This window comes from Lepisma saccharinum, chromosome 19 (assembly GCF_977018435.1).
Source record: "Lepisma saccharinum chromosome 19, izLepSacc3.1, whole genome shotgun sequence".
Classification (NCBI taxonomy): domain Eukaryota; kingdom Metazoa; phylum Arthropoda; class Insecta; order Zygentoma; family Lepismatidae; genus Lepisma; species Lepisma saccharinum.
The window spans coordinates 55,484,492-55,509,654 of NC_139247.1; the positions used below are offsets into that span (position 1 = coordinate 55,484,492).

The 25,163-nt window shown below is 39.2% G+C and overlaps 1 protein-coding gene across 1 annotated transcript in view; it reads right to left on the reverse strand.

Moving 5' to 3' along the window:
- LOC146003029 (opioid-binding protein/cell adhesion molecule homolog) overlaps positions 1-25,163 on the reverse strand; it is a 640,597-nt gene that overhangs the window by 111,247 nt on the left and 504,187 nt on the right. The window contains exon 3 of the mRNA XM_083141192.1: positions 18,714-18,817. Within this exon, the coding sequence (XP_082997318.1) occupies positions 18,714-18,817 (104 nt within the window). The remainder of the gene's footprint in view (positions 1-18,713; positions 18,818-25,163) is intronic.

Here is a 25,163-nt window from a genome sequence, read left to right on the forward strand (position 1 = left end):
TGCATTCCTTTCTTGTTACGAATGTCTACGCAACTTCCAGTTTCATTGAACTTGCTAGCTGTAGCAGCGATAAGATTAGTCTGTTCCCGCACACCAAGGGAAACAATGGTGTCATTTGTGTTAGGTCATGAATGAATTTTGTTTATCATCATGTGATTTTCAACATGTGTTTGTGTATGTGCAGTAGTGATTATTTTATTTGTTGGACAGCAAGGATATCCTTTAAATACGTACAATGAATGAATCACTTGAGATATGCAATTCAGAAATGAAGTTTTGTGTTGATGTTTTCTTTTTGGTTGGACAGCTAAGTACTTGTTTATGTGTAGAGTATATAAAAATGAAGTAGTTTATCAATTTATAGCTCTTTTGTATGTTGTTTCCTCTCATAATGAAAAAGTGTGTGCCATTTTACACCGCTGGTATATACCGCTGATCTAACATTTTATTTACCGCTCTCCTCAGTTTTTATTTACCATACATTTGTCTCCCTAATCATACGGGACGTGAGTTCAGACGCCAGAGCGTCGCTAGTCCGCAAAATGTAGTATTACTACGCTGAAGCGATAACATTTGGGTCTCCTCAGAATGGACACACCTTACACCCCCGACAAGAATTTAAGAATTAAAAATGCATCTTTAGCCGAATCACTTTGAGTCCAAAGAAGATACACGACATTCATGGAGACAATACTGCGAGAGAGTTTCCGAGAATCTTGGAGATCAGCATCCGAACCAGTGTTTCCGTAAAGACAAGGGAAGAAAAGAGTTCCTCCAAGTTCTCCCAGCATGCTTTGTATTAAACCCGAGAATGAGAAAGGCCTGCCAGTGTTTTGTTTCGCAAGCAGAGGGGTTAGGTTGGGGCGGACAGGCTTTAATTAAGGTAAGCGTGTACCCTCGAGACATATCATGCGGCTAGAGAGGAAAGGGGTAGAATTCCGTTGGATGCGAAAATGGAAAATAATGGATCTCATCTTGGATTTATCGAGTGGCGAACTTAATCCGCCTCAAGACATCGTCTTCATAGGGACTTTCTTGGCGGCTTCTTGTCGGCTTGAAGATTCCCGCCTCGGGGGCGTACTGGCGTTGTTGTGGAGGGGCGACGAGTTAAACATAAGTAAACAAAGAGTTATGTTGCTCATGAAGAAGACAAACTTCTTGGTTATTAAGGAAGCTCTGGCATTCTGTGCAGACGGTAGACTTTTTCGAGGCATGTCAAACAAGTAAATACATTTGGCGGGGGGAAGTTTGCTAAAGTTTGGGCGCTGGAAACCACACAGATGCTGCTCGGAAGCAAGGTTACTTCTACTTTAGGGCATAAACCACCACACCCACAAGAGTGATAAGGAGAATATTGCCCACGTTCGTGGCGAAGTGGTTAGCACAGCGCGCTAAGATGCCAGGGCTCGAATCCCGACCTGGATGTTCTTTGTAAATGCAAGCATGACCCTTGGCGCAACAGGCTTGACGGCCAGGGCCTACCTACCGACTGCCGGCTTCATTCTATGCCTGAGCAGAAGTGGGCAATCATCCTATCAGCACGAGCAACCCCCGGTCGTTGTTTGTAGGTTTACATGAACGGGTTACGCTACTCATTTGTAGCTCCCAATATCCTCACGATGGTGGGTAGCTACCGGTTCCATACACGATTCCGTGCTCGTAGCGAACACGTGCTCTTAGCGAATACCAGAAGGAAATTATTTGCAGGTGCTGTTAGCGAACACACAAACTTGCCCTGTCTATTGTCCTTGAAAGTGATTAACATGCAAGTGTTGCCAGTGATACCTTATAATCATTGTGTGTTTCAAATTAGCTACATGAAGGATCCTCAACAATTTAGGTTAAGTACATGAAAGGTTTTGTTAAAATATTGATATATTTGAGGACTAAACGTTGTAAGTGCCAAAAGCGAAAGTGTAGGGAATCGCATCGTTCCGTACATCAGCCCGTAAGAACGTGCACACTAGTGACCTCTTTACACGCCTTTGAACTACTTAGAGGGCTACCAGCCACATTTCACGTTTACCACATTATCAAGCATGGCAAATTTCACAGTTTAACGTGGAAAACGGTGTTTGAATTATTGTGGCACTTACAGCGTTTCCCATTTCATCTTCCTTAAAATCAAACTTTACGTAGGAAATGTAAACATTAATAAACTAGTTACTTTTCATACAAAAGACAACTTCCTAAGACATTTGTAAATGTTGTTATCAATTTTCAGTTGTTTCAAAGCTGTTTTTATCCGGGTGTCGATGTACATCCTTTTACCGCTAGACACTCCAAGTTCTACCTACCTGCCTAATTTGGAACATGGCATGTAGCGCTTCCTCTTTTAGTTTGATTATTAAATGGAATATATTCGGACAAACACAAATTCTCCTTCCATCGTTTTCATGAATTCCATTTCACTCATCTTGCTGGTTTCACAGCCGATTGAAGAAGGATCAGAGGTGAGGCAAATGGGTCTCACTTATCGCACAACACTTGAGCAGCCTTGCGTTCTGACGTCGCGGAAGAAAGCTTTTTAATTTTAGGCTAAATGCCTACGTTGTTAGGTTAGGCTAGCTATGTTTAGTTCTCTTAGCCTAAATAAGATTTTTTCATTGTATTTATGCTAATGGAACCTAACCTAACAGGCCTAACCTAACCTCGTAGGCATTCCTCGTCTGACGTCAGAACACAAGGTAGCAAAACTGTTGTGCGACAAGGAAGACCCGAGTCAGGTCAGGTCAAGAGGCACCAGCCAATGAGGTGTTTCTCCTGATCAGTTTCAAGGACAAAAAAGACAGGACAAGTTTGTGTTCGCTAACAGCACGCAGCTGCAAATCTTTCCGTAACTGTGTTCGCTACGAGCACGTGTTCGATATGAGCTCGTTCGCTAACAGCACGGTACCCCATACACAGGCCGAAATCTTGAAGAAAAGTTGTTACGCTTTCCCCAGGAGACTCAAACGAGGGTGTGCCCCGTAGCGAGAGCCCAAAGTCTGACGCCTTAGACCGCATGGCTCTTTATGAGTGCCCCTTTAGCAATCAATATATCGAAGTAGCTGTAAAGAGTATAGGAGCCGCGGTGGTCTACTAGTTGGAGCGTCCAACTGCCACGCGGGTTCGATTCCCGAGTTGGGTGATCTATATCGCAATTTTTCCAGTCTTGTCCCCGCATAAAGCGGCTCTGTGGTTCACCCAGCCTGAAATAAATGGTTACCTAGGGACCAACTTTGGGACGTAAAGGAGGCCGGAGCGTGGTGGTAATCACATCTTTTCCAAGAAATGGGCGTGTTCGAGACTGTGGGGTCTTATCTCCACATCCCTCATGCGACGGTTCAATGCGCACTGGGAAATGTATTTGCCTAATAAAGGGTACAATATATTTGTAAAAAAGTAAAAAAAAAAAAAGTAAAGTGTTCCCCTGTGCATAGCACCACGCCATGAAGGCGTATAGGGGGTGTGGGGGTAACGCCCCACACTTTCTTGATCCGGTCGTGAGTGAGGGTGAACATTTTTAAAATTTGACCTTGGGCATTCGACACCAAGCCCGAATTTAATAAGCATATAGAAATTGCTACTATAGCTCGACCACAAGGAAAAGAATCTTCCGTCAAAAGCATTCGCGCATCTTCCCTGCCGTTGTCGGTGCTCGGCGCAGTGTAGCAGGCCAGACTTGAAAAAATCGGGAGATTGTTCCTTGGGAAAGCAGAAGATCTAATAGTAGCGGATGAACGACGTTCTCGGGGGCGGATTTTTTTCCAGCGAAGGGGGAGAAACAATGTATTTTTTTCAGGCGGGTAGACGACGCATATTACGCCGTAATAATGTTGCCCTCTCAGAAAACGCCACTTGAGTTTGAAATTATCACGTTCCTACATCCTTATTATAATAATGGATGTAAATTACTGTGACTGAAATCAACTCATACATCCGAAATAATAGGTACTTTTATGTCAACATTCATTTTCAGAAGGGGAGGGGGGTGGCGACCATCCTTGCACTTCCTTATGGACGTTCATGCCGCTATATAATTCACTGTGTTTGTGTCACTTCTTCCATTTCATCATTTTTCATTCATCCATATTGTCGTACTTACCCGTAGAGACAGACACAAAAGCGACGTAAAATAATTAAGTTGAAATAGATTTTCGGGTGGGATAAAATACAAGCATCTAAAATAGTAATGTAGTAATAGTAATGAAATAATGTCCTAGCACAATTGAGTATCGTTTAGCATAATTTCACAGTTCAAACAGCACTTTTCATGGCTGAGTGAAGTTCCACTCTATCTGTCCCCTCCATGTTCAAGTAAGATGAGCAGGAAACGTGTTTTTAAGCTGGCCGTTGGAGGTGCCATAGCAATAGTTTATTATGGAATTCTCCCGAGAAATCAATAGGTCTGGCAACACTGACGCTGGCCGCTCTGAAGTCTCCTTCCCCCTGTCCTTCCCACCCGCCAGCGCGATGAGGTTCTGCGCAGGTTTCTTTCCTTGTGGTTCCACTCTAATGCCGCTTTCAGAAACTTGGATATTATGATTAGATCAAGCAACCACTTCACGAAAACGGTCAATGAAAGATTTCGGCTTTCCCTACGTACGGTCAAAACTAGAATATGCCTCGTTAATGCCTCAATCCGATAAAGATCTAAATCAAAGACTTGAACGCCGTTCGGTTAAGAATTCCCTAGGTGTCTGAAGTTCAAAGCCTTTTTAGAAAGCACAACATGCGTCAGTTTACTTTCACAAAAAACAAACATTCTGTGAATTAACAGTCCGATAATTAAGTTGTAGCCGCCTGTACGTCATCAAGATCAATTCTTCGAAGAACAAAACAAAATCTTTAGTTTACCACGAATAAAGAGAGAGGGGCATCATTGGGGTGAAGGATGGGAGTGACGTCACGGAACTTGCTGGTATGGAGGTACTATAGACTGTCTCAACCTTAAAAGTCTGTATGGAAGTAAATGGATTACTTCCCTCTCTCTCTATTACATGCGTTTTGCCAATAGCTCTGTCCTTCTCTACGACCGCTGCGTTGTCAGATGGTACAAAATTTACAAAATGTAACAGTCAAAAATTTCAAGAAGTGAAGTCAGTATCCTGTAGAGTTTTTTATGCTCTATTTACTGACGACATTATATAACCTGTCATAAATTCATATGATCTGAAATTTCCATAATTATGCAATTTTGCAAAACGCTTAAATTTTTTCTTGTAAATACTTCAAAAGCCATAAATATCAAACCGCTTGAGCAACTTCGCCACTTTTTTTTCTATGGGATCTATGGTATTTGTAGATATGATATTCTTCGCCTGAGTGAACTAATTTGCTTACGAAGAGAGTTATATATATTTACATTGGATATTTTGTATAAATCATGATGTAACACGAAAAAGTTGGTTAGCGAGAAACTTTTCGGTTTGTCGCAATGCACGTGCAGACAAAGCGAGAAAAGTGTTGACCATTGTTTGAAGTTATTTTTAGAATGCATTGTTACTTAACAGCACTGTTATTTTTTGCACAATCGTAGTTTATTTACGCGGGCTTCCTCGCATATCAAATTCATTGCGCGCCGCGCCACCGAGGTTACAATTCAGTTGCAGGCAGGTGCCCCAGTTCGTAGGAAGTGTAGTGTGCTGTGTGATAATTGTGGATTGCATGTAAGTTACATATTTCGTTTATTAATGGATAGAGAAGTTGAAAAAAGACACAGTATTGGTAAACTTCGAGGTAAAGAACGCGTAATAGTTATGCTCGTGTTAAATTGCTTTTTAAAGTCAATGGATATCAGAAAGGCGGTTAAGACAACTGTTGATGTTACAGAGTGTTCAGAACGTCTTATATACAGAATACTTTATTTTCCGTAAAACATATATCTCAGTGTTTATTTTTGCATTTCTTAATTCTGTTTATGTAAAGGATACAACATTCAACGAAAGAAGTAAAAATAGTTGCGTGTATTACACATATAATGCAAATGTAAAATGTAAATAGTTACGTCGAAATATACACTTTTACATGCAAATCTTGAGGTAATTATCGTTTTTTCCGAAAATGCATGAAATACATAGATTTTGAAGATTTCCTATACGATATTAAGGAAGTAAATTTGTCGCAATCATTATCGATTAACAACGACTCGATGCGCCTCCTTTTGTTCATCTGGCAACGCCGCGCTCCATTTAACCCATACTGACTTTTAAGGTTGATACGCACTATAGAGATCTTCAGGTTCTCTCTTTCATCCGAATGCAGACTCTTGGTCACTCCTCTTTGGTTTTCCTTAAGTTTACGAGGATTTAGTAATGTATGGTGGGCTGAAGTGGCACATCCTTCCTGTAAATTTGTCATTATTAGTTTGGGGTTCTAGAATCATTCATTTTCCCTTTCTTTACGTGAATATAGGTTGCTTCATCTCACTTGCATTGCTGAATCCAAAATGTGTCCCCCTTTCCATTTATTTAAATATATTATAAGAGATTAACTCAAGTATAATCGTGCCATTGTTATAAATTACGTATTGGTAAAATTGATTTGTGAAACTTGGGCCATGTTAAGAGAGTTTATTATTTTATTTTAGAGTTGAATAAAAATGTCGCTTAAAACCCTTAAGGTACAATGTAAGGTAAACCCTCCATTGATTGGAAAATATATTTAATATCTTAACAAACAAAACTTTTGTAAAATTTATTTGAATTGTTCATTTGTTGAAAAGAAAATGGTTTAATAGTGTCAATTTCACGTGTTAGTTTCCACTGCAATTACATTGTTGATTTGAGCCTCCAGATGGCGCAGTCGTTGCGTCGTCGCCTTGTAATCAAGGGGTTCCGGGTTCGATATCCGATGGAGACAGATAATAGTACGGATCTTACTTTAAACTTTAGGTTGTCGCAATTAGCCTTTCTGTGCATAAAGTGAACTTAAAACACAAACTCAACCAAATATCTACTAGTAATGATGTAACATTTGTAAAATTTGAGACGGTTATCTGCACACACTTGTTTCTAAAAATTAGCACATAAACTTTTAACTCAAGACATTTCCTAAGAAAATATGTCAGCGATAATTACAAGTCACATTGTTATCTCTCACGTATCCTAGTAACCATTTTCAACGAATGAAATATGTCTTATAAAGATGTAAGGGAAAATATAACTTTTCATTTTGACTAACAAATTATAACTTTAGAAGGTCATACTTTAATGAAGAATAATTTTATATGCATAGTAAATTTAATTACGTTGAAACTAATGATTTTTACTACTCTTGCAGGAGAACAGGACACTAAGAAGGTTTTAAAAGTGCAGAGTAAAAGCAGTGTGGTACAAGACGTCATAGAATTTTTCCTAGTGTAAGGTAAGTTGCAAGACTAATTAGTTAAAAAACTTATATGATATTGTCTTGTGTAAAGTAAACAGATAGGATTTCTTTTGTTCATTAGGGAGTAGCTTAATTTTGTTGTGTAGTCCATAATACAAAAATTAGTTTAGATATATTTAAAATTGAAAGTAAAACCACTTTATGATATCGTCACACTGCTTCAATATCGAAAACAAACAAGTATACCCCATTCATACAACATGGAAAAATCAAGTTCAATAATATACTGATCGACTTTGGTCATATCGTCAAGAACCATCCTTGAAAAATCCATCTTGGTGATACATTCACGTTCCTTCAATATGGGGAAATCATATTTCATGATATCTTCACGCTCCTCCCGTATGGAAAATCTAATTCAGTGATATCTCCAAGTACTTTCAACACGAGTAAAGACACTCCTGAGATACTTTCTTTAATATGGAGAAGTCATTCCGATAATATCTTCACGCTCTTTTAATATGAAAAAGATACAAATTTGTGATATCTTCACGCTCCTTCAATATGGAAAAAATCACCGGTGATATCTTGACGATCCTTCTATATAGAAAATACAATTCGGTGATATCTTCAAGCATCTTTAATATGGAAAAGCCACTTGGGTGATATCTTCACGTTCCTTTCAATCACCACTCTCTCTTTTTTTTCTATCCCTAACTTGCGAATCGTTTACTTAAACTCTTCCACTCGTATCCGTATCTGGAACACTTTGGCGGATAATTCAGATCTCTCGGAAGATCCGCTCAGGCAATTTGTCCACGGATTAAGCCCTTTTCCCCCCGATTTGCATTCTAGAACCTTATTAAACAAGTAAGATTAGCCTGTGATCGATTAGTCCTCCGGATGAGGAACTGTTTTTTCCCCTTCCTTCCTTCCTCTTTTTGAGTTTTTGAAGTTCTTCTTTCTCTTCTTTACCCTTTCCCCTACTTCTGGCTTTGCTCAAAGATTCCAGGATCTCGCCAATGGAAACTAATTACTTGCTTCTGTCCCCTCAGGAAATCTGAAATGACTTTCTTTTTTTACCTCGTTTTGTACGTCTCTTCCTTTTCCTTATTTATTTTTTTTCATCTTTCCTTTTTTCTCTCCATAGAATATTACCTAGAATCTCATATCGCTCTGACTGGCGTTCTGATGCAATTTCGTCTCTGGATATGTATGTAGAGCTGATTTTGGAAGCGAACACAAAAGAGGCAGTTGTGAAGAACAGCGTTCAAAGAAAAGGCACGTCAGAAAAGAAGAACGCCTTTTGTTTCCATTCATACTAATTTTGCTTTCTTAATTTTCTCCATTTTCATCTCGCTGAGAAAGGGGGAATATTTAGTCTGCCCTTACGGGTGGCTTTAAAACTGTTGTAGATTTTTCTCAGGCGTTCTCAGCGACCTTCATGCTCAGTCCTGTTTACACCTTCATACATTCACTTCGCCCACTCACTTTCTCCCCTTCTGTACCGTTACGCGCGGTCTTGCTCATATAGTATAGTCATTTTACACTACGTACAGACATTCAAGCCATCTTCCGTGAGCCTCGTAATAGTGTGATGGTTAACGTTGTAGCTTTGTACTCGGAGGCCCCAGTTCACTCTTAATAGAGGCTTATCATGGTTTGTATCCAACTTTAAACTGTAAGGTTTCTGCTAGCCTATCTCTGCTTAAAGGAGATATGTTCTTATGGACATATTTTGCACGAGAGATCACAACAATATTTTTCCAATATTTGTGGGTCCAGTATGTATAGTTAAATTCATTCTTTGTTATCTTCCCATTGAACAAGATTTTCGCTGCAACCTTCACTATTTCTGGTCCGGTGCAAGTTTCATATCATCGTAGGGTCTACGTGATTCCCTCACCTTTTCATTAATTATAACGTTACCACACACTACAATATTTGCGTAAAAATTGGTCGCAGATCATCGCAGACTAAAATGTCACATTGTTATCTCCACGCTTGGATGTAAGGGAATCCATGTGATCCTTGGTAACAATGTGTTCAGTTGTCGACTCGATATCTCACCGCCGAAGTTTCCTGGTTCGAATCACAACCTGTGCATATTTATTGATACATTCCCTCCAATCACGAGTCATCTTCATCTAAATAGGCTGAAAAGCGACTCAAAAATAAAATAAATACAAATTATGCACGTGTCTGTACTTGGGTGTGTGTAGCATTGCATAACATCTAAGGATATATCTCTAAAGAGCTAACACTATGTTCACTGTTGCCCCTGCTGCACTGTACTGACTGTTCAGCGTTCTTATAATCGGGGAATCTTATTATTCAGCAGAATCAATAACATCATGATGGTGAAATAAAACCAATATATTTGACGATGATGAAGCACATCCTTGAAACCTTGCTATAAAGATGATTCTTAATCTTGCTCGGAAGCATCGATAACAACATCAAAGGCTTTATCGAAGTCTATAACACCTGCATAGTTAACTGTCAACGTATTGCTTTCCTATGGCAACGTAAGTGGCCTGACAGCATATCAAAGCAGAGAGAGAGGAAGGGAGGAGGGGTGGAACGGTTTAGTAAGAGGAGAAGAAGGAGAAGATGGGGTGGCGAGACTTATCTCAAAGTTCGCAAGTTATGAGCCGATGGCGTCCAGCAGATGTTCCTGGCAGTTAGATGAACATCGGCGCAACACCTTCCGATATGAAACCCGAACCCAGGCTTGTCATGCAGACCTTATATACACGATCCTGAAACAAAGGAGGGCCTGTAGAAGCTACGAGAATCCATCGCCAAGGATGGAAGGGTCCACTTTCGATGAGGAAGGCAAGGAAGCATAACGGAACAAAGGAGTTATATTCCTACTTAATTCTGAATCATAAAAGAGCGATATTGCTTTTTTTTTCGAGCTAGTTTCGGCAAACCATTATATACTGGAAATCGCTTTAACTCGTTCATTCTCTACTTTTTTATATTCGTACTTACCTATTCTGCATTGCGAAACATTGTTTAACAAGGGATTTCGCTTTTTTTTTTAACGAAATTAGTATCTATTGTCGACATATCGAGTAATTATTGTTGGTTCTTTTCTCGCTTCCTGAACACGCAAAATGGCGGGTAAATCTTGACTAGCGTTATGTTTCAAACGGCAAAGCAGTGTTTCAACCTTCTTAACAGAAAAATTCCTGCATAGCCCCGAAAACCATTCCCGCATAGCTCCAAAAACATTCACGCTTACCCCAAAAACCATTCGGGATAGTATGACCTTCCACAAATAGCCCCAAAAACCATTCACGCGTAGCCCCCAAAACTATTCTGGATCGTATAACCATCCACGAATAGCCCCAGAAAACATTCACGATAGCCCCACGCACCATCACGGTAAGGTTAGGTTGCTTTAGGTTGGGCAATATAGTGAAAAGACTGTGCGTTTGGAAACACTTGCCGGGGATTACGTCATCAGATGCTCGCAACATCCGGTTCAAGTACATGGATGGAAATGCAATCAAGAGCTTTCGTCCATCGGACGGACATTATTATACAAAAATACATGATTTAGCGGCCAAATACATTGAAAAATGCGAGAAAACACTTCCACGACCTTCCGAAATTAACAGAAACTCAATTCCGTAAGTACTTTCTCCTGTAAATTTGAAGAAATCCATTTCCCGCATATGACATTTTTACCGTTTCTTCTTATTTAGAGATCTACTCGTAGAGAAGACCGGAGCTAGAATTTACAGGTGAAAATTGTAACAACTCATTTACCTCAGAGTTCGCCTTCTTGCTATTCATCCTGCTGTCAGCCATTCTTAAGTGAAAATTCGTGACGGTTCCTTCCTTTCATTTAAAGTTATCGTTTTATGATAAATTTTCAAAAAGCCTCTTCACTCATTGGAATTGTTCGCAATCGCCTATATTATAATGTAAGTTTTTGTTTCGTGTACTTTAAGTGTCTATTAGATGAATTACTAATTTGCTTGTAACTTGTGCTCGTTTTCCTTTGGCGAAATTCTACATCTGTTTCACGTCATGCCAAGAAGATGAAAATATCAATTATCCTGAGTACTAGAACATTTTACTATTTCGTATTTCGCTTAATGTGACGTTTTCTTTAAAAGGAGTTTATTTCTGTACAAGAAATATATTTTGGGAAATGGTAATTTATCTTGTTTTTTGCAATAAATGTTCGTCATTATATTTATACTCCGTCCAATCATCCAGTCTCCATTCGATCATCCTATCCTTCATGGTTCCTCCTTCCAATCATCCATTACTTATCATTTATCCATCCGATCTTTCATTTCTTCGTCGTTTCCACATCCAATCATTCATTTCTACATCATACCCATCGTTCGATCATTCATCTTTTACCCATCCGATCATCCATTTCTCCATTTTTCCCCGTCAGATTATCCATCCCAGTAAGTTAATCTAATTCATCTCTTCTCAATCCGACTATCAAATCCTTCATCTTTTGTCAGCACGATTATGCATTCGTTCATCGTTCGCCGTCTGATCATTCATCCCTTCATCTTTTCCCAGTTCGATCATTCGTTCATTCATCTTTTCCACATCCGATCATCCATTTCTTTATATTATTCTGTCCGACAATTCATCCCTTCATCTTTTCCCCGTCTGATCATTCATCTTTTCGCCTCCAATCACTCATTTAACTTTTACCCGTCCGATCATCCATTCCTTCATTTTTTCCCCGCCCGATTTCCCATCTCTCCATCGTACCCTATCCGTCTCTTTTCTCGATCTTCCACTAATTCCTATCTCCTTCATAATTTTATTAGTGTCTTCTATCATCACCATATCCTTAACTCACCCATCCAATACCCCTTATCCCTACTATTTAATCCAGCTGTACATCCGTTCATCTATTTACAAAGATATATCTCTTTCTTCCTTACCTATAGCAACCTATTCTTGAAGACATCCACCTAAACCCACCAGGCTTCACTTCCCACCCTAAACGAGCAAGTGATTAATACCCTCGCGGAAAATCTTGGGTACGCACCCGCTTACGAAAAACCCCACAAATCCAGGAAGTCAGCATTTCCACTCAGGGAGTGTCGTGGCTCATACATTTAATATATATCCAGGGCTGTTATTTATTTACTTAAATCTCCCCCATGTCTAAGACAACTTTTGATATCACCATTTTCTCCCTCCCCTCCCTTCCTTTCGCCGTTCTCATTTACTCTTAGATTCCCAGCTCCCCCTTCTTTCGACGTCATCCGTCAAAGTCGCGTGCTCCTTCTTCCCACTCCATTTAATTACTTTTGGGGAGATTTATTGACACCCATTTTACCGTGTTTACTGAGGAAAGTGGAAGACCCCGCACCCGCACGTAGGAACACAACTTAAGGTCTAAGGGGGTTCGTTCCCTTAAAGGTTCTTTCAGCCCTACCGTGGCTCGAAGCCAAGGGCGTCACCTGGGGGGCTTCTAGCCGTCTACGAGATCTTCTTTAACCAAAATCCCAGAAGAGAATCTGGCCGATAGAGGCCGACGAAAATTTCATGATGGGAAATTGTGGTTGGTTTTGATGTGAACCGGTTGTCAAATGTCTTAACAGTAAGCTGTTTTGAAGGTGAGAATTCTCAGCACTTGATTTGTGTAGGATGAAGGCGTGAGTGATGGGAACCAATGACAGGGAGGATGATCAAATGGAGGAAGGATGAAGGAGTGGATGATCGAACAGGGAAAAGATGAAGAAATGGATGCTCGGACTGGAAACGATGAAGCAATGGAAGATGAGACAGGGTAACGATGAAGAAATGGATGATCGGACGGAAAACGACTAGGGAATGGAAGATTGGAAAGGGAAAGAATGAAGGAATGGTAGCTCAGACAGGAAACAATGAAGTAATGGAAGATTTGACAACAGGGGAACGATGAAGAAATGAATGCTTTTACGGAAACGATGAAGCAATTGAAGATGGGACAGGGAAACGATGATGAAATGGATCCTGGGACGGGAAACTATGAGGGATTGGAAGATTGGACAGGAGAACGATGATGAAATGGATGCTCGGACGGGAAACGATGAGGGATTGGAAGATTCGACAGGAGAACGATGATGAAATGGATGCTCGGACGGGAAACGATGAAGCAATGGACGATGGGACAGGGAGGCGATGAAGAGAGGGAGGCGATGAAGAGAAGGATGCTCGGACGGGAAACGATGAAGCAATGGAAAATGAGATAGGGTAACGATGAAGAAATAGATGATCGCACGGAAAACGACGAGGACAGGGGAACGATGATGGAATGGATGCTTGGACGGAAAACGACGAGGAAATTGAAGATTGGAGAGAGAAAGGATGAAGGAATGTTAGCTCGGACAGGAAACAATGAAGGAATGGAAGATTGGACAACAGGGGAACGATGAAGAAATGAATGCTTGGACGGAAACGATGAAGCAATGGAAGTTGGGACAGGGGAACGATGAATAAATTGATGCTCGGACGGAAACGATGAAGCAATGGAAGGTGGGACAGATGAATGATGAAGAAAAGGACGCTCGGATGAAAGAATGGATGATAGAACAAGGGAACGAAGAAGGAATTGATGATCGTAAGGGAAACGATGAGGGATTGGAAGATTTGACAGGGGAATGATGAAGAAATGGATTCTCGGACGAGAAACGATGAAGAAATGGATGATCGAACAGGTGAACGATTACTGAATTGATGATCGGACGGGAAACGATGGAAGAATGGAAGATTGGACAGGGGAACGATGAAGAATCGGATGATCTTATGGTTTGGTTGATTTTACTTCGCTTTTCTGTCACTTTTGAATCGCTAACATGAGTGTGAGTGATGACATGATGAAATTGATGAAGGGGCACTCGCAAAGACCACTCATGCCCAGGACGGGATTCTAACCCTGGCATCGTAGTTCCCTGTGCTAGAAATGTTAGAGAGATACTCACAAAATATTTCCAAGCGGGAAATCGAACCCATAGCCTTCGGTAGCAAGATTCTGAATCGACCTCTGAACTAATTCGATTACCAAGGCAGTATTGTATATATGTATGCTTCATCTATAAATGTACTGAGACTAGTTGTGTGTGCATGTACATATATAGTTAAACATATATGCATACAATTTAATCTGCACGTGATAATGGGTGCCTTGGCTTGCATGGGAAGCAATACCTTTGTTCAAAACACACGAACAATCCCAGGATTAGCACCAACAGGCAAAATACGAGCAGTAGTCAGATGCAGGAATTATTTTCTTGCACGCTGCCAGCCTGTTACAGGGAATTTTTAATTTTTACATTTCCCTTTGTGTCCAGAAAGAGAATACGGAAATTAAAGCTTTAATGCATTGATCTAATTTTTTGCATTTACGTCACAACCGGTTTATGTAGGCGCGGTAAGGGAGACATAGGATCTTGCACAGGTAACAGGTAAACGAGATGCTGCGCGTTCAGAGATGAATGGACCAATTTCTCTACGAAGAGAGTCGCTGGATGCTTCTTTATGCTTTTGAGGTTTACCGTATGAAACAGTCGTGTATCATAACGCTTACCAGTAAATCTTCCTGCCTCGTAGTGTAACAAAGTTCGTAAGTTGATACGAAATATTCCCCTCTACAACTTCAAAAGGACAGGGAATTACGGATTTCTCTGTTTTGGATAGAGGGTTTTGAATATTGTATTTTTTCTCCATTGTAAAGGTCTACGCAAAGATCAATTCTCTCTGTAATTGAACATAACATTGATTTTAGACAATTTAAAACAGAGCTCCACCTATATGCAAAAAAGCAAATGCTTTAATTAACGTAAAGTATTACATAAAAGCCATACCTTCAACCTAATGTCTGCTGGCGTAAGGGAGGTGACCGAGACATGCAAAAGTCAAATTCACTTACAGGAGATTCCTGTAAATTCGATCCTGCAGGCCAACGAGACACTGGCGCCTTGACTTAATTAGTGTAATCCTTTGTGGCTTTCTGCGTTGTCATCCTTATGTGTTTGTAATTGCCCTTTTCATCTTTAGGCTATCATGCTACGACGCCACAGGTTTCGGGTTCGAATTCCCCTTCACGATTAAACAAAAGTGGCACAAAAGTGAAATAACCCAAATCAATAAATTATCCTTTTCCTGAATTGGAAACTTTCGTCGTAGTTCCTGAATTGGAAACTTTCGTCGTAGTTCCTGAATTGGGAACTTTCGTCGTATGTACCCACTAAAATGCATCTAATTTTTATAAATATTTACACTATACTAATCGACTCGTTAAAATATATTAAAATTTTTCAAACAAAGCTGCTGCTCTTAATTCTTAAAATATAACAAGTCCACCCGGTCAATTATAGGATTTCCTATTATGAAGTGTAGCATGTATATTAAGCAAAGTATTAAATATTTTCCATTTTAACTTCGTACTTGACAGAACGTTTCAGAACTGGAACATCATACTAATAAGACAAATATTTAAATATCGCATTAAAGATTACTTTCAGTCCCTCATCTTTTCTACAAATTATCAAAATTTCGTGCTCGTGGTAACAGTGACGAATAACGCTAGTTACTGACGTTTGAACCGCATAGATTTACCTGAGTAGGACATGCAAGGTGTTCCTCATGTGGATTTTGTGGGGAAAGGGTCATGATTAATGCCCAGTTTTCCTGCACATTGCCACCATTCTTCACCATGACAATGCACGGCCACACATGGTCAATTCTACAACAACAACTCTCCAAAAAGGTTTTGCTCCATGTTCTTACACCCCGGACTAGGCCTCGGTGATTATCAGATTTGAGCCGCTTAAAGAGGATACAAGAGGGAAGAAATTTAAGGCAGATGAAGAAGCACTGTCCTGCCGCGTCTACGACAGCAGTCAACTTCCTTCTACGCCAAAGGACTCAGGGAACTGACACAATGATGGCAGCGGTGCATGAATACTCAGGGGGATTCCTTTGAAAAACTCACACAGTTTCGTGCTTGTACGGTAGAACTTTACAGTTTTATCGTAGAAATAAAAGTCTCGGTCAACCTTGAACGACCTTTGTTAACCAAACCAAATCAATCCACCACCTGCCTGCTTGTTAAGTGCAGGGGGTGACAGTTACATATATAACGCCAATGACTTGGACGCAAGACTTTACTAACGCCCTGTACAATCAATCACCACTAACTGAAAGTGTGTCCTTTGGAGACGGGAGAAAAAAGGAACTTCCCTTTCCTGGTTCCTTGGTGTTTCCGATCAATGGGCCCTGGTCACGCACAAAGTTCTTTTCATTCGTCGCCGACCTGGACTTCCATTCCCTTAACCGCGGAGCTATCTATTCAGAAATCCATCGAATTAAATTGACTCCCCCCACCCCCTTTCTCTGTTTCCGAAGCTTTTACAAGAGATTGTTTGCTCCAGATTCGCTCATTTACTGGACGAACCAACTTTGCATTTATTTCGTGGTCTATGGAAATAAACTGAACAAACTGGTTTAATAAACGTGCGGGTTTGCGAACCGAGAACAAACCTCCGCTTCTGTTCACAAAAGTTTAGCCCATTAGCACGTTTGCAACACCTTCTGTCCCGGGAATCTCTGGAGCAAACAAACTAAAACCAGTGACTCGAGGGCTAGACTGCGCAATCGACCCTTGTGTTTTACCGTTTCGGCGTAAAAGAAAAATATGTTTATTCCTAGTACTTAATTTGTGCATCAATTTGGCACTCTGCATTTTTCAATTATAAGTTCGTGTTCTGTGAAGTAATTTAAACTTTCTTACATTACTTACCATATGAGCTTTCCTTTATCGAAATCCATGATCTAAACACACAGTATTGCCAGGTCGAACTTTGGTTTTTAACCTGGATTGTTTGCGAATTTCCACTAGGATTCAACTTTCTTTTTTTCGTTTCTTCATCCGTATTTATGATTTCCATTCTATTTTTGGATATTGAATTTTCTATTTTTTAGTAGCTGTAAGTTATTTTCGTTATTTTAAATTGTTTTAGTTCAATTTGTTTGGAAATAAGTGGTTTTTGTTGATTTTATTGTTCAAAGTTGTTCTAGCGTTGTGCGATAAGGGAGACCCTGACTTCACTTACTCCCTTATAGCACAAAGTAAGGACAACCTTGCGTTGTGACGTCACTCGAGGAATGCCTACGTTGTTAGGTTTGGTTCTCTTAGCATAAATACACTGTAGATGTATTATTTGTGCTAAGATAACTAAACCCAACAAGCTTAAAATAACAAGTTAGGCATTTAGACTTATATCTGCACGTAAATTAGGCTTATTATGTTTCATTTATAATGGAGGTTCTTCAAACTTAATACTACTTTTCTTCCACTTCCAATTGCTTCCTCATTAAATCCTACATTTCTGGAATCCTTGATTCGTACCCTTTCCAACGATGTATCATACATATTTCTACTAAGAAGGGTCGATTCGACATCCTTACCGCAGCAGCACGCCCCACCCACTCGCTTTCGTTATGCGGGGCCTTGCTTCACAAATTCCTGGACAGAGTATCATGTTAAAGCCATACCACACAATGTGGTTTTGGGCTGTAAAGCTACGACTAATATATTGTTGGACAAAACAACATCAAAACTAACACACAGGAAAGGAACTATTTCTCATGAATCACATTGTTTAATTTACTCGTACATAAAATTATTTTTTCCCGAGGATAGAGAATAGTAGCGAAATTAAGCTCCTTTATTTTTTTACTAAAGTTATCCTAAAATATAGGACCACTTATTTATCCTACAAAGCTACACGATCTCAATAATTTCTCTACATAATGACTCTACTACCTGTCCTATTTCCCTGATATATGACTGTATCGTCTATTAACATTTTTAATAAGAGATGCACGTGCTCAATAATTGGTTGCCTGGACAAAACGCTTGCCGCAAACGGAGTTACTACATTCAAATCCGGCCTTTGTTCTAGAAATGAGAGCTATTGGCCATCTCTCCCGTGTGACATCTTTCAGGGACTTATCCTAATACCGCGTGTGAAAGAGCTCTTCAGGACCTCTCCAACGACGTCTGAATGACATCTTTAGGTGTTCTGATTGCCAAAATATTGCAATTTAAAGTTTACCAAATGATGAAAAAATTGGACGAAATCGCCCATTTTCCACAACTGCAACGTCGGAATTGCAGAAGATATGGATCTCCAACTCTACATAGCTCTCTACCTCAATATTCCAAATTTCAAATCGATCAAAATATGTGAGGTTGAACAGTACCTCTTTATTGGTTGATTTCACTTGGAATAACACTACACGATTATGAATATATAACTGTACAGGCGCATCGATTTTAAATCATATCGATTATCGCTCAGTATAATCGCTATGCTCCTAGTTCTACCTTTAATCGTAGTAATAAGTAAGGATTCACGTACCTTGTATCCCCTAAGATTCTCCACCACGCAAGGTAAGAGGGCGTCTCTTCCAACGGTCACTGTCACGTTAGGAATTGGTTCTGCGAATCTTGGCAACATGGCTTCTGCAATGAAATAACAATTACATTAGTAATAATCCTCATGATAGGATATTTGCTTTCAACTAACAACAATTAAAATATAAACATGTACACGAACCCAATGGGAAAAGCCATCCCTACTAAACCTGAAGTAATACCCTATCTTGGACATGACAATCCATATATAACAGTACTTACCTTTAATTCCCTTTAGATTGTCATTCCATTTTAATTTTGACCATCCTGCAGGTCTCTCTCCACGGTAATGTCGCGACTCAGGACGTCCAAATTGAGAAACTACGACAAAAGTTCCCAATTCAGGAACTACGACGAAAGTTCCCAATTCAGGAACTACGACAAAAGTTCCCAATTCAGGAACTACGACGAAAGTTCCCAATTCAGGAACTACGACGAAAGTTCCCAATTCAGGAACTACGACGAAAGTTCCCAATTCAGGAACTACGACTAAAGTTCCCAATTCAGGAACTACGACTAAAGTTCACAATTCAGGAACTAAAGACGAGAGTTCCCAATTCAGGAACTACGACGAAAGTTTCCAATTCAGGAACTACGACGAAAGTTTCCAATTCAGGAACTACGACGAAAGTTCCCAATTCAGGAACTACAACTAATGTTCCAAATTCAAGAACTACGACTAAAGTTCCCAATTCAGGAACTACGACTAAAGTTCCCAATTCAGGAACTACGACTAATGTTCCCAATTCAAGAACTACGACGAAAGTTCCCAATTCAGGAACTACGACGAAAGTTTCCAATTCAGGAACTACGACGAAAGTTCCCAATTCAGGAACTACGACGAAAGTATCCAATTCAGGAACTACGACGAAAGTTTCCAATTCAGGAACTAACGACGAAAGTTCCCAATTCAGGAACTACGACGAATGTTCCCAATTCAGGAACTACGACGAAAGTTCCGAATTCAGGAACCGACAATTTCACGTGGAATGTTTGAAGGGAAATGTTCCCAACACAGGAACCGCTGCCTCGGGAGGGAAGGGGGAGAGGTAAGGTCCGTTCTTTTAGAGGTTCTTATCGTTACTGCACGCTATCCTGAAATACTGAGTACATATATGTATATTAATTTGCAGAAAAGCACTGTGCTTTACGGGAAGTGTCTTCTTTCCTCTAATCTATCTCCCCAGAGGCAATTAGTAGGACGTGCTGAGTTGGGGGAACATTTCACTGAAATATCCAACTGGTTAAGACCGGTTCCTGAGATGGAAATGCTTTCATTGGAATTTCCATAGTTCCTGAGTTGGAAAGTCCTGAATCGAGGATAAATCCTCACCACTCGGCTTCCCAGCATGTATCCCACAAACATTTCGATCCTCTATGTTAAATATTTATTGATTAAATTATTTTATAACATCAAGCAATGAATATTGATTATGCAGTCCTGCGTTGTGTAACCATCTCTACTTACCTTCTGTTTCATGTATATTACGTGGCCGACCTCTGTGGCTGAATGATTAGCACAGTAGCATGCTACGACACCAGGGTTTCGGGATTCAAATTCCGAAACGGGAATTCTATGTGTGTTCCCATCATTAATTTCGTCATATCCCCATCTTCACGATTAGTTAGAAAGTGGAAGAAAGGCGAAGTAAAATAAACCAAATCAATCAATGCCTTTGAGAGCAATATTTCATAAGATTTTATTTAAAAAAATCATGTGTTGATATTAGCGTCAGGACTTCATTTCAGATCCATACAAGATGTACAGACAAAATTACTCTATTGTATACTTTTAACCTTTACATTCGTTGATATCATTCGAGAGAATAAAATAGGAACATAAAAGTAATATGTGTAATACATTCAAATAATTATCTGAATTAAACCTGCTTTTAATTTGCTCTTTAATATTGTTTTCATATGTTAATGCCACTCCTAAGTATTTGAAACCACTTCATTAAATCAAGTAACACACTTATATGTAACGATAGAGAAAAGGCACAGGTACCATTTCAAAGTTCTCAAAACGCTTTACAGCTGTAATGTCAAAATTAATAGTACGTTATAATTATTAAATAATACATGCTAAAACTTTAAAGGAGATAATGGAAAATCTAATTTTCTACAGTTTTTATTCATATACAGTAGACTTGCGATTAACCGAGTCCCGATTAACCGAGGCTCCGGGTTAACCGAGGGAGTGGTTGAAAAACATCGTGTTGCATAACGCACCCCCCTGTTTGTTTATGGAGTCAAGCAGTGATGTGCGTCTACGCGTAAACAACGATAGTCTACATTCTACACGTAGACTATTTTATACACGTAGATTTACGTAATCTATGTAAACAACATGGCGAAAGGTGATAACTTAGCAAAGGGCGCCGTGGAATTAAAATAAAATTATACTACGTATCAGTTGCTGAAGTGTGGGGAGAACTTTTCATACTCTTTCTTCCAAATTCGAACAATTTCTCACCTAGGAAGAAACCTAAGATAGGAAATAGTATAGTGTTTTATGGGGAAAAGACCACTGTTGCCTCGCGACTGCCATCTGTTGTTGTTTTTTGCATACTATTTATCTTCCTCCAGAAGAGAAATTTTGTTGTAAATAGAGTTCTTTTCATTTCGTTAGGAACCAATGCAGTTGAAAATGTCAGTTTCCTTTCATGAAACCCTTGAAAATTAATTTTAATGCACTTTAGATTGTCTACGTAGTTTATGTAAACTACAACCAATGTAATCTACGCGTAGATTACGTGTAGACAACGCATGTAGACGTAAACTTATAGTCTACGGCACATCACTGGAGTCAAGTCACCGTCCGCGCTGCATGTGTTCGTTACATTGTCGGTGTATCCAATTGTTACCGTGGTGTTTAAGTCTGTGTATGCCCATTCTAAGCGGAAAAAGCAATCTTCTCATTTATGTTGTACTAGTAATAAATAATTACTATACAGTTTTAAGTGTTGTTTCGTCATTTACGACCTATTAGCTCATTATCTTCGTATTATCAAAGTTTTTCCGTATCCGAGGTAATCTCGGTCCCAATTAGCTCGGATAATCGCGAGTCTACTGTAAATCGAAAACAGTGTCGTGTACATATATTCAATAACTTTTCCAATTCAATCCCTTGGATTTGGTGCTAAAACGATGGTTCTATCTTTACTCTGTGAGACGTTATACGTGTTTAAAGATTACACTACAAATTCTGATGGCGTCCGTATTGATGAGGTCATTTCTCCAATACCCGCAACGGGATTCTTTGAGATTTTTAGTGATAAATACAATACAAATAGTGTTACATATTCACTTAGTAGATTGGGTGCGTTACTTAATGCAATTAGCTATATATTATTTTGTACCGATTCTACAAGAATAATAATCTGTAAACACCATATAATAATAGCATTTAATTAAAAATCGATTTGGCGTATCATAAATTTAAACTATCCAGTAGAGATATGTGATGCATCCCACAATATTACAATTCAGTATAGACTTTCCCCAACAGGTCACTCAACACGGAAGACATTTTGAACGTCATAAGCAGCCAGGACAAACCACAATGCACCGTACTTCCTGGTCTCTATAACGTCCACTCGCTCATTACACATAGTTAAATTTTAATAAGGCTGTCGCGGTGATGACAGACACTAATCTTCTTTGTTGTCAAGGCAGTGAAATTATAATCCTTCCTTGTTCCTGCATCAACTATATACACGCTGCATTTATAACATGGCAGCATGATCTGTATTAAAGGGATGTCAAAATTGAAACTTTCACTACATTTTTTTGGCATACATTATATTTACAGTTCAGATAAACAACTTATACTTTTTACCTAATTAATATGATTTTGCCGACCATGATATTAATTTGATTAATCTTCCAACGAAATCATTCTCAAATTACATTAGCATAGTTATTCTGACAGATATGCACGTTTTACCCAGGTTGATTATACCAAGTACTCACGTTACAAACCGTACTAAGGCTACCTGTCCTGTAAATTTAAGAAAGCGATAACAGATGTCACAACTTTCAACGATAGCTATACGTACATTCGTTTTGCTTCCTTCGTTAAAAAAATATGATGTTAAAATTTGCCACTAAAAGAGCAATTATTCATGTCACAAAATGTACTAAGGCTTCCTGCGCTGTAAATTTAAGAAGGTGAGATGTCACTACTTTAAACGACACTTATACATTCGTTATTCTTCCTTCATTATAATGAAATAATGTTAAAATTTGCCACTAAACGAGCAATCACTCGTTACAAAGTGTACTAAGGTTACCTGAGCTGCAAGTTTAAGAAAGTAATAACAGATGTCGCCACTTTGTAGGACAGTCGTATAATCATTTTATATCTTTAATTTAAAAAAAAATGATGAAGTTCAAAATATTTCAATTTAAGAGTAATTATACCAGTTCTTGTCAAAATAATGCAAGGTTCAAGTATTTATCTTTCATATATTTCTATGAATATATACTTTTATACACCCAATATTTTAATGCAAAAATATTACGGCCGGTGGGAGACTTGTGCTGTCATCTATTGGTATAATTTGATTTACTAGTTAGAAATTGTTTCTGCGGATTTTCGACCAATTATACCAGCTCTTTCTCAAAATAGGATAACGTTAATAGTCCATATCGTTCATATATTTATTTGTATACTTATTTTTATGCATCCAATATTTTAATGCAAAAATATCACTGCAGATATGAGACTAGTGCCGTCATCTCTCGGTATAATTTGAATTACTACGTAGAACTGGTTAGATTTTCTGGTCTCCCCTTGAAGTCAAAGCTGGAACTACAGAGGATTACCCTTTGAACACTCACGTCGTAAACAACTTGGAATATCCTATTGTTATCACGTTTATTTAATTCTTATTCCCGCACTGAAAAACATTAAATCTCTTCCCGAGAGTTTCGTGATGGCATTTAGCTCTTTTTCCCCCTAGCATTTGGAGTCCTGTGGCAAGCTTGTTTGCAAACCAGCATCTGCACTGCGAAACACGTACCTCAAAGCAAAACACTTTGAACACCATGTGTGTTTTATTATATGTATAAATAGGCACGGGGAAGCACATAAAAATAGCATTTTATGAGGATTCCTGACGTCACGGTAGAATTAACGCGTGATACTCAAATGACTGGGAAAACGGCGCCCCTCCCCTTTTTTCGTCCCCCCGCCCCCTCCCTCGAGGTAATAATGACCGTTGTTACAGGCCAGCGTATTACATACATAAACCTTCCCCTCTTTCGAGGGCCAGATATGGAATTTCACATAAAATGCGGGGCAAAAGCGTTGGGTCATTTTACGTTCACGCTGTACGACACATAATCAAAAAGATGTTATCGTATATACGTGTTGGCTACAATCAGGGGCATTGGAGACAAGGAACCTCTTAGGCATAAAGCCGAAAGGAGACCAGTGCGTCCGGAAGGAAATACAATTAGCTAGTTTCAATGTTCATGTTATGATACAATGTTCCCTCCACGCCGCCACATTTCAGTGTTCACAGCATGATATAAATAGACATCCCTAAAGCTTTTGATACAGTGAGCCTTCTTTTGTCTTACTGAACAATCGAGAAAATCGCATCGTATAATAATATACTGCTCTAACAATTATGCGGAAACAAAGTTATATTAATCAACCTTTAACTCGTCCAATTTTAAAGTCATCTTCAGCATATGACCAACAACTGCTTATTAGATACTGTTCTCCGTCCTCTACAAGTATGAAGTCGAAGTAAACAAAGCCTGAAAGAGATCCTATTGATTGATTTCGACGGCAGATGTTCCACATAAACGATCAGTAAATCTGAGTCTATAATTAACCAATGAGGAAACTCGCAGACTTCATTCTTCCTCGTCACCGAGTCTAATTTATCTATTGATTATTTGTTGTTTTTTTTGCGGTGTGTTATAACTACTATTGTTATTACTTGTTAAAACTGTTCATCAGGTTGTTCTCTGTTGCACCCATCTTCAGTGGCTGAGAAGGAATACAACTGGCCCTTGACCTAGTTTTTAGTGTAGTGTGGATTGCTCCAAAACTATAGATCCTTCGTTGATAGATCTTCATCTACAGCTTCAGTCTTTTTCTGCAACTCTCACCCTCTTCTATCAGCTCCATATCTCCCTCTTAGTTTTTAATCTACAACTTCACCCTATTTTCTCAGCCATATATATCTCCCTCATAGTTCTTAATCTACACTTTATCTTCTGTGAACTCCATATCTCCCTCTTAGATCTCAATCTACAACTTCATCTTCTATCAGCTCCATATCTCCCTCTTAGTTCTTAATCTACATCTTCATCAATCAGCTCCATATCTCCCTCTTAGATCTCAATCTACAACTTCATATTCTATCAGCTCCAT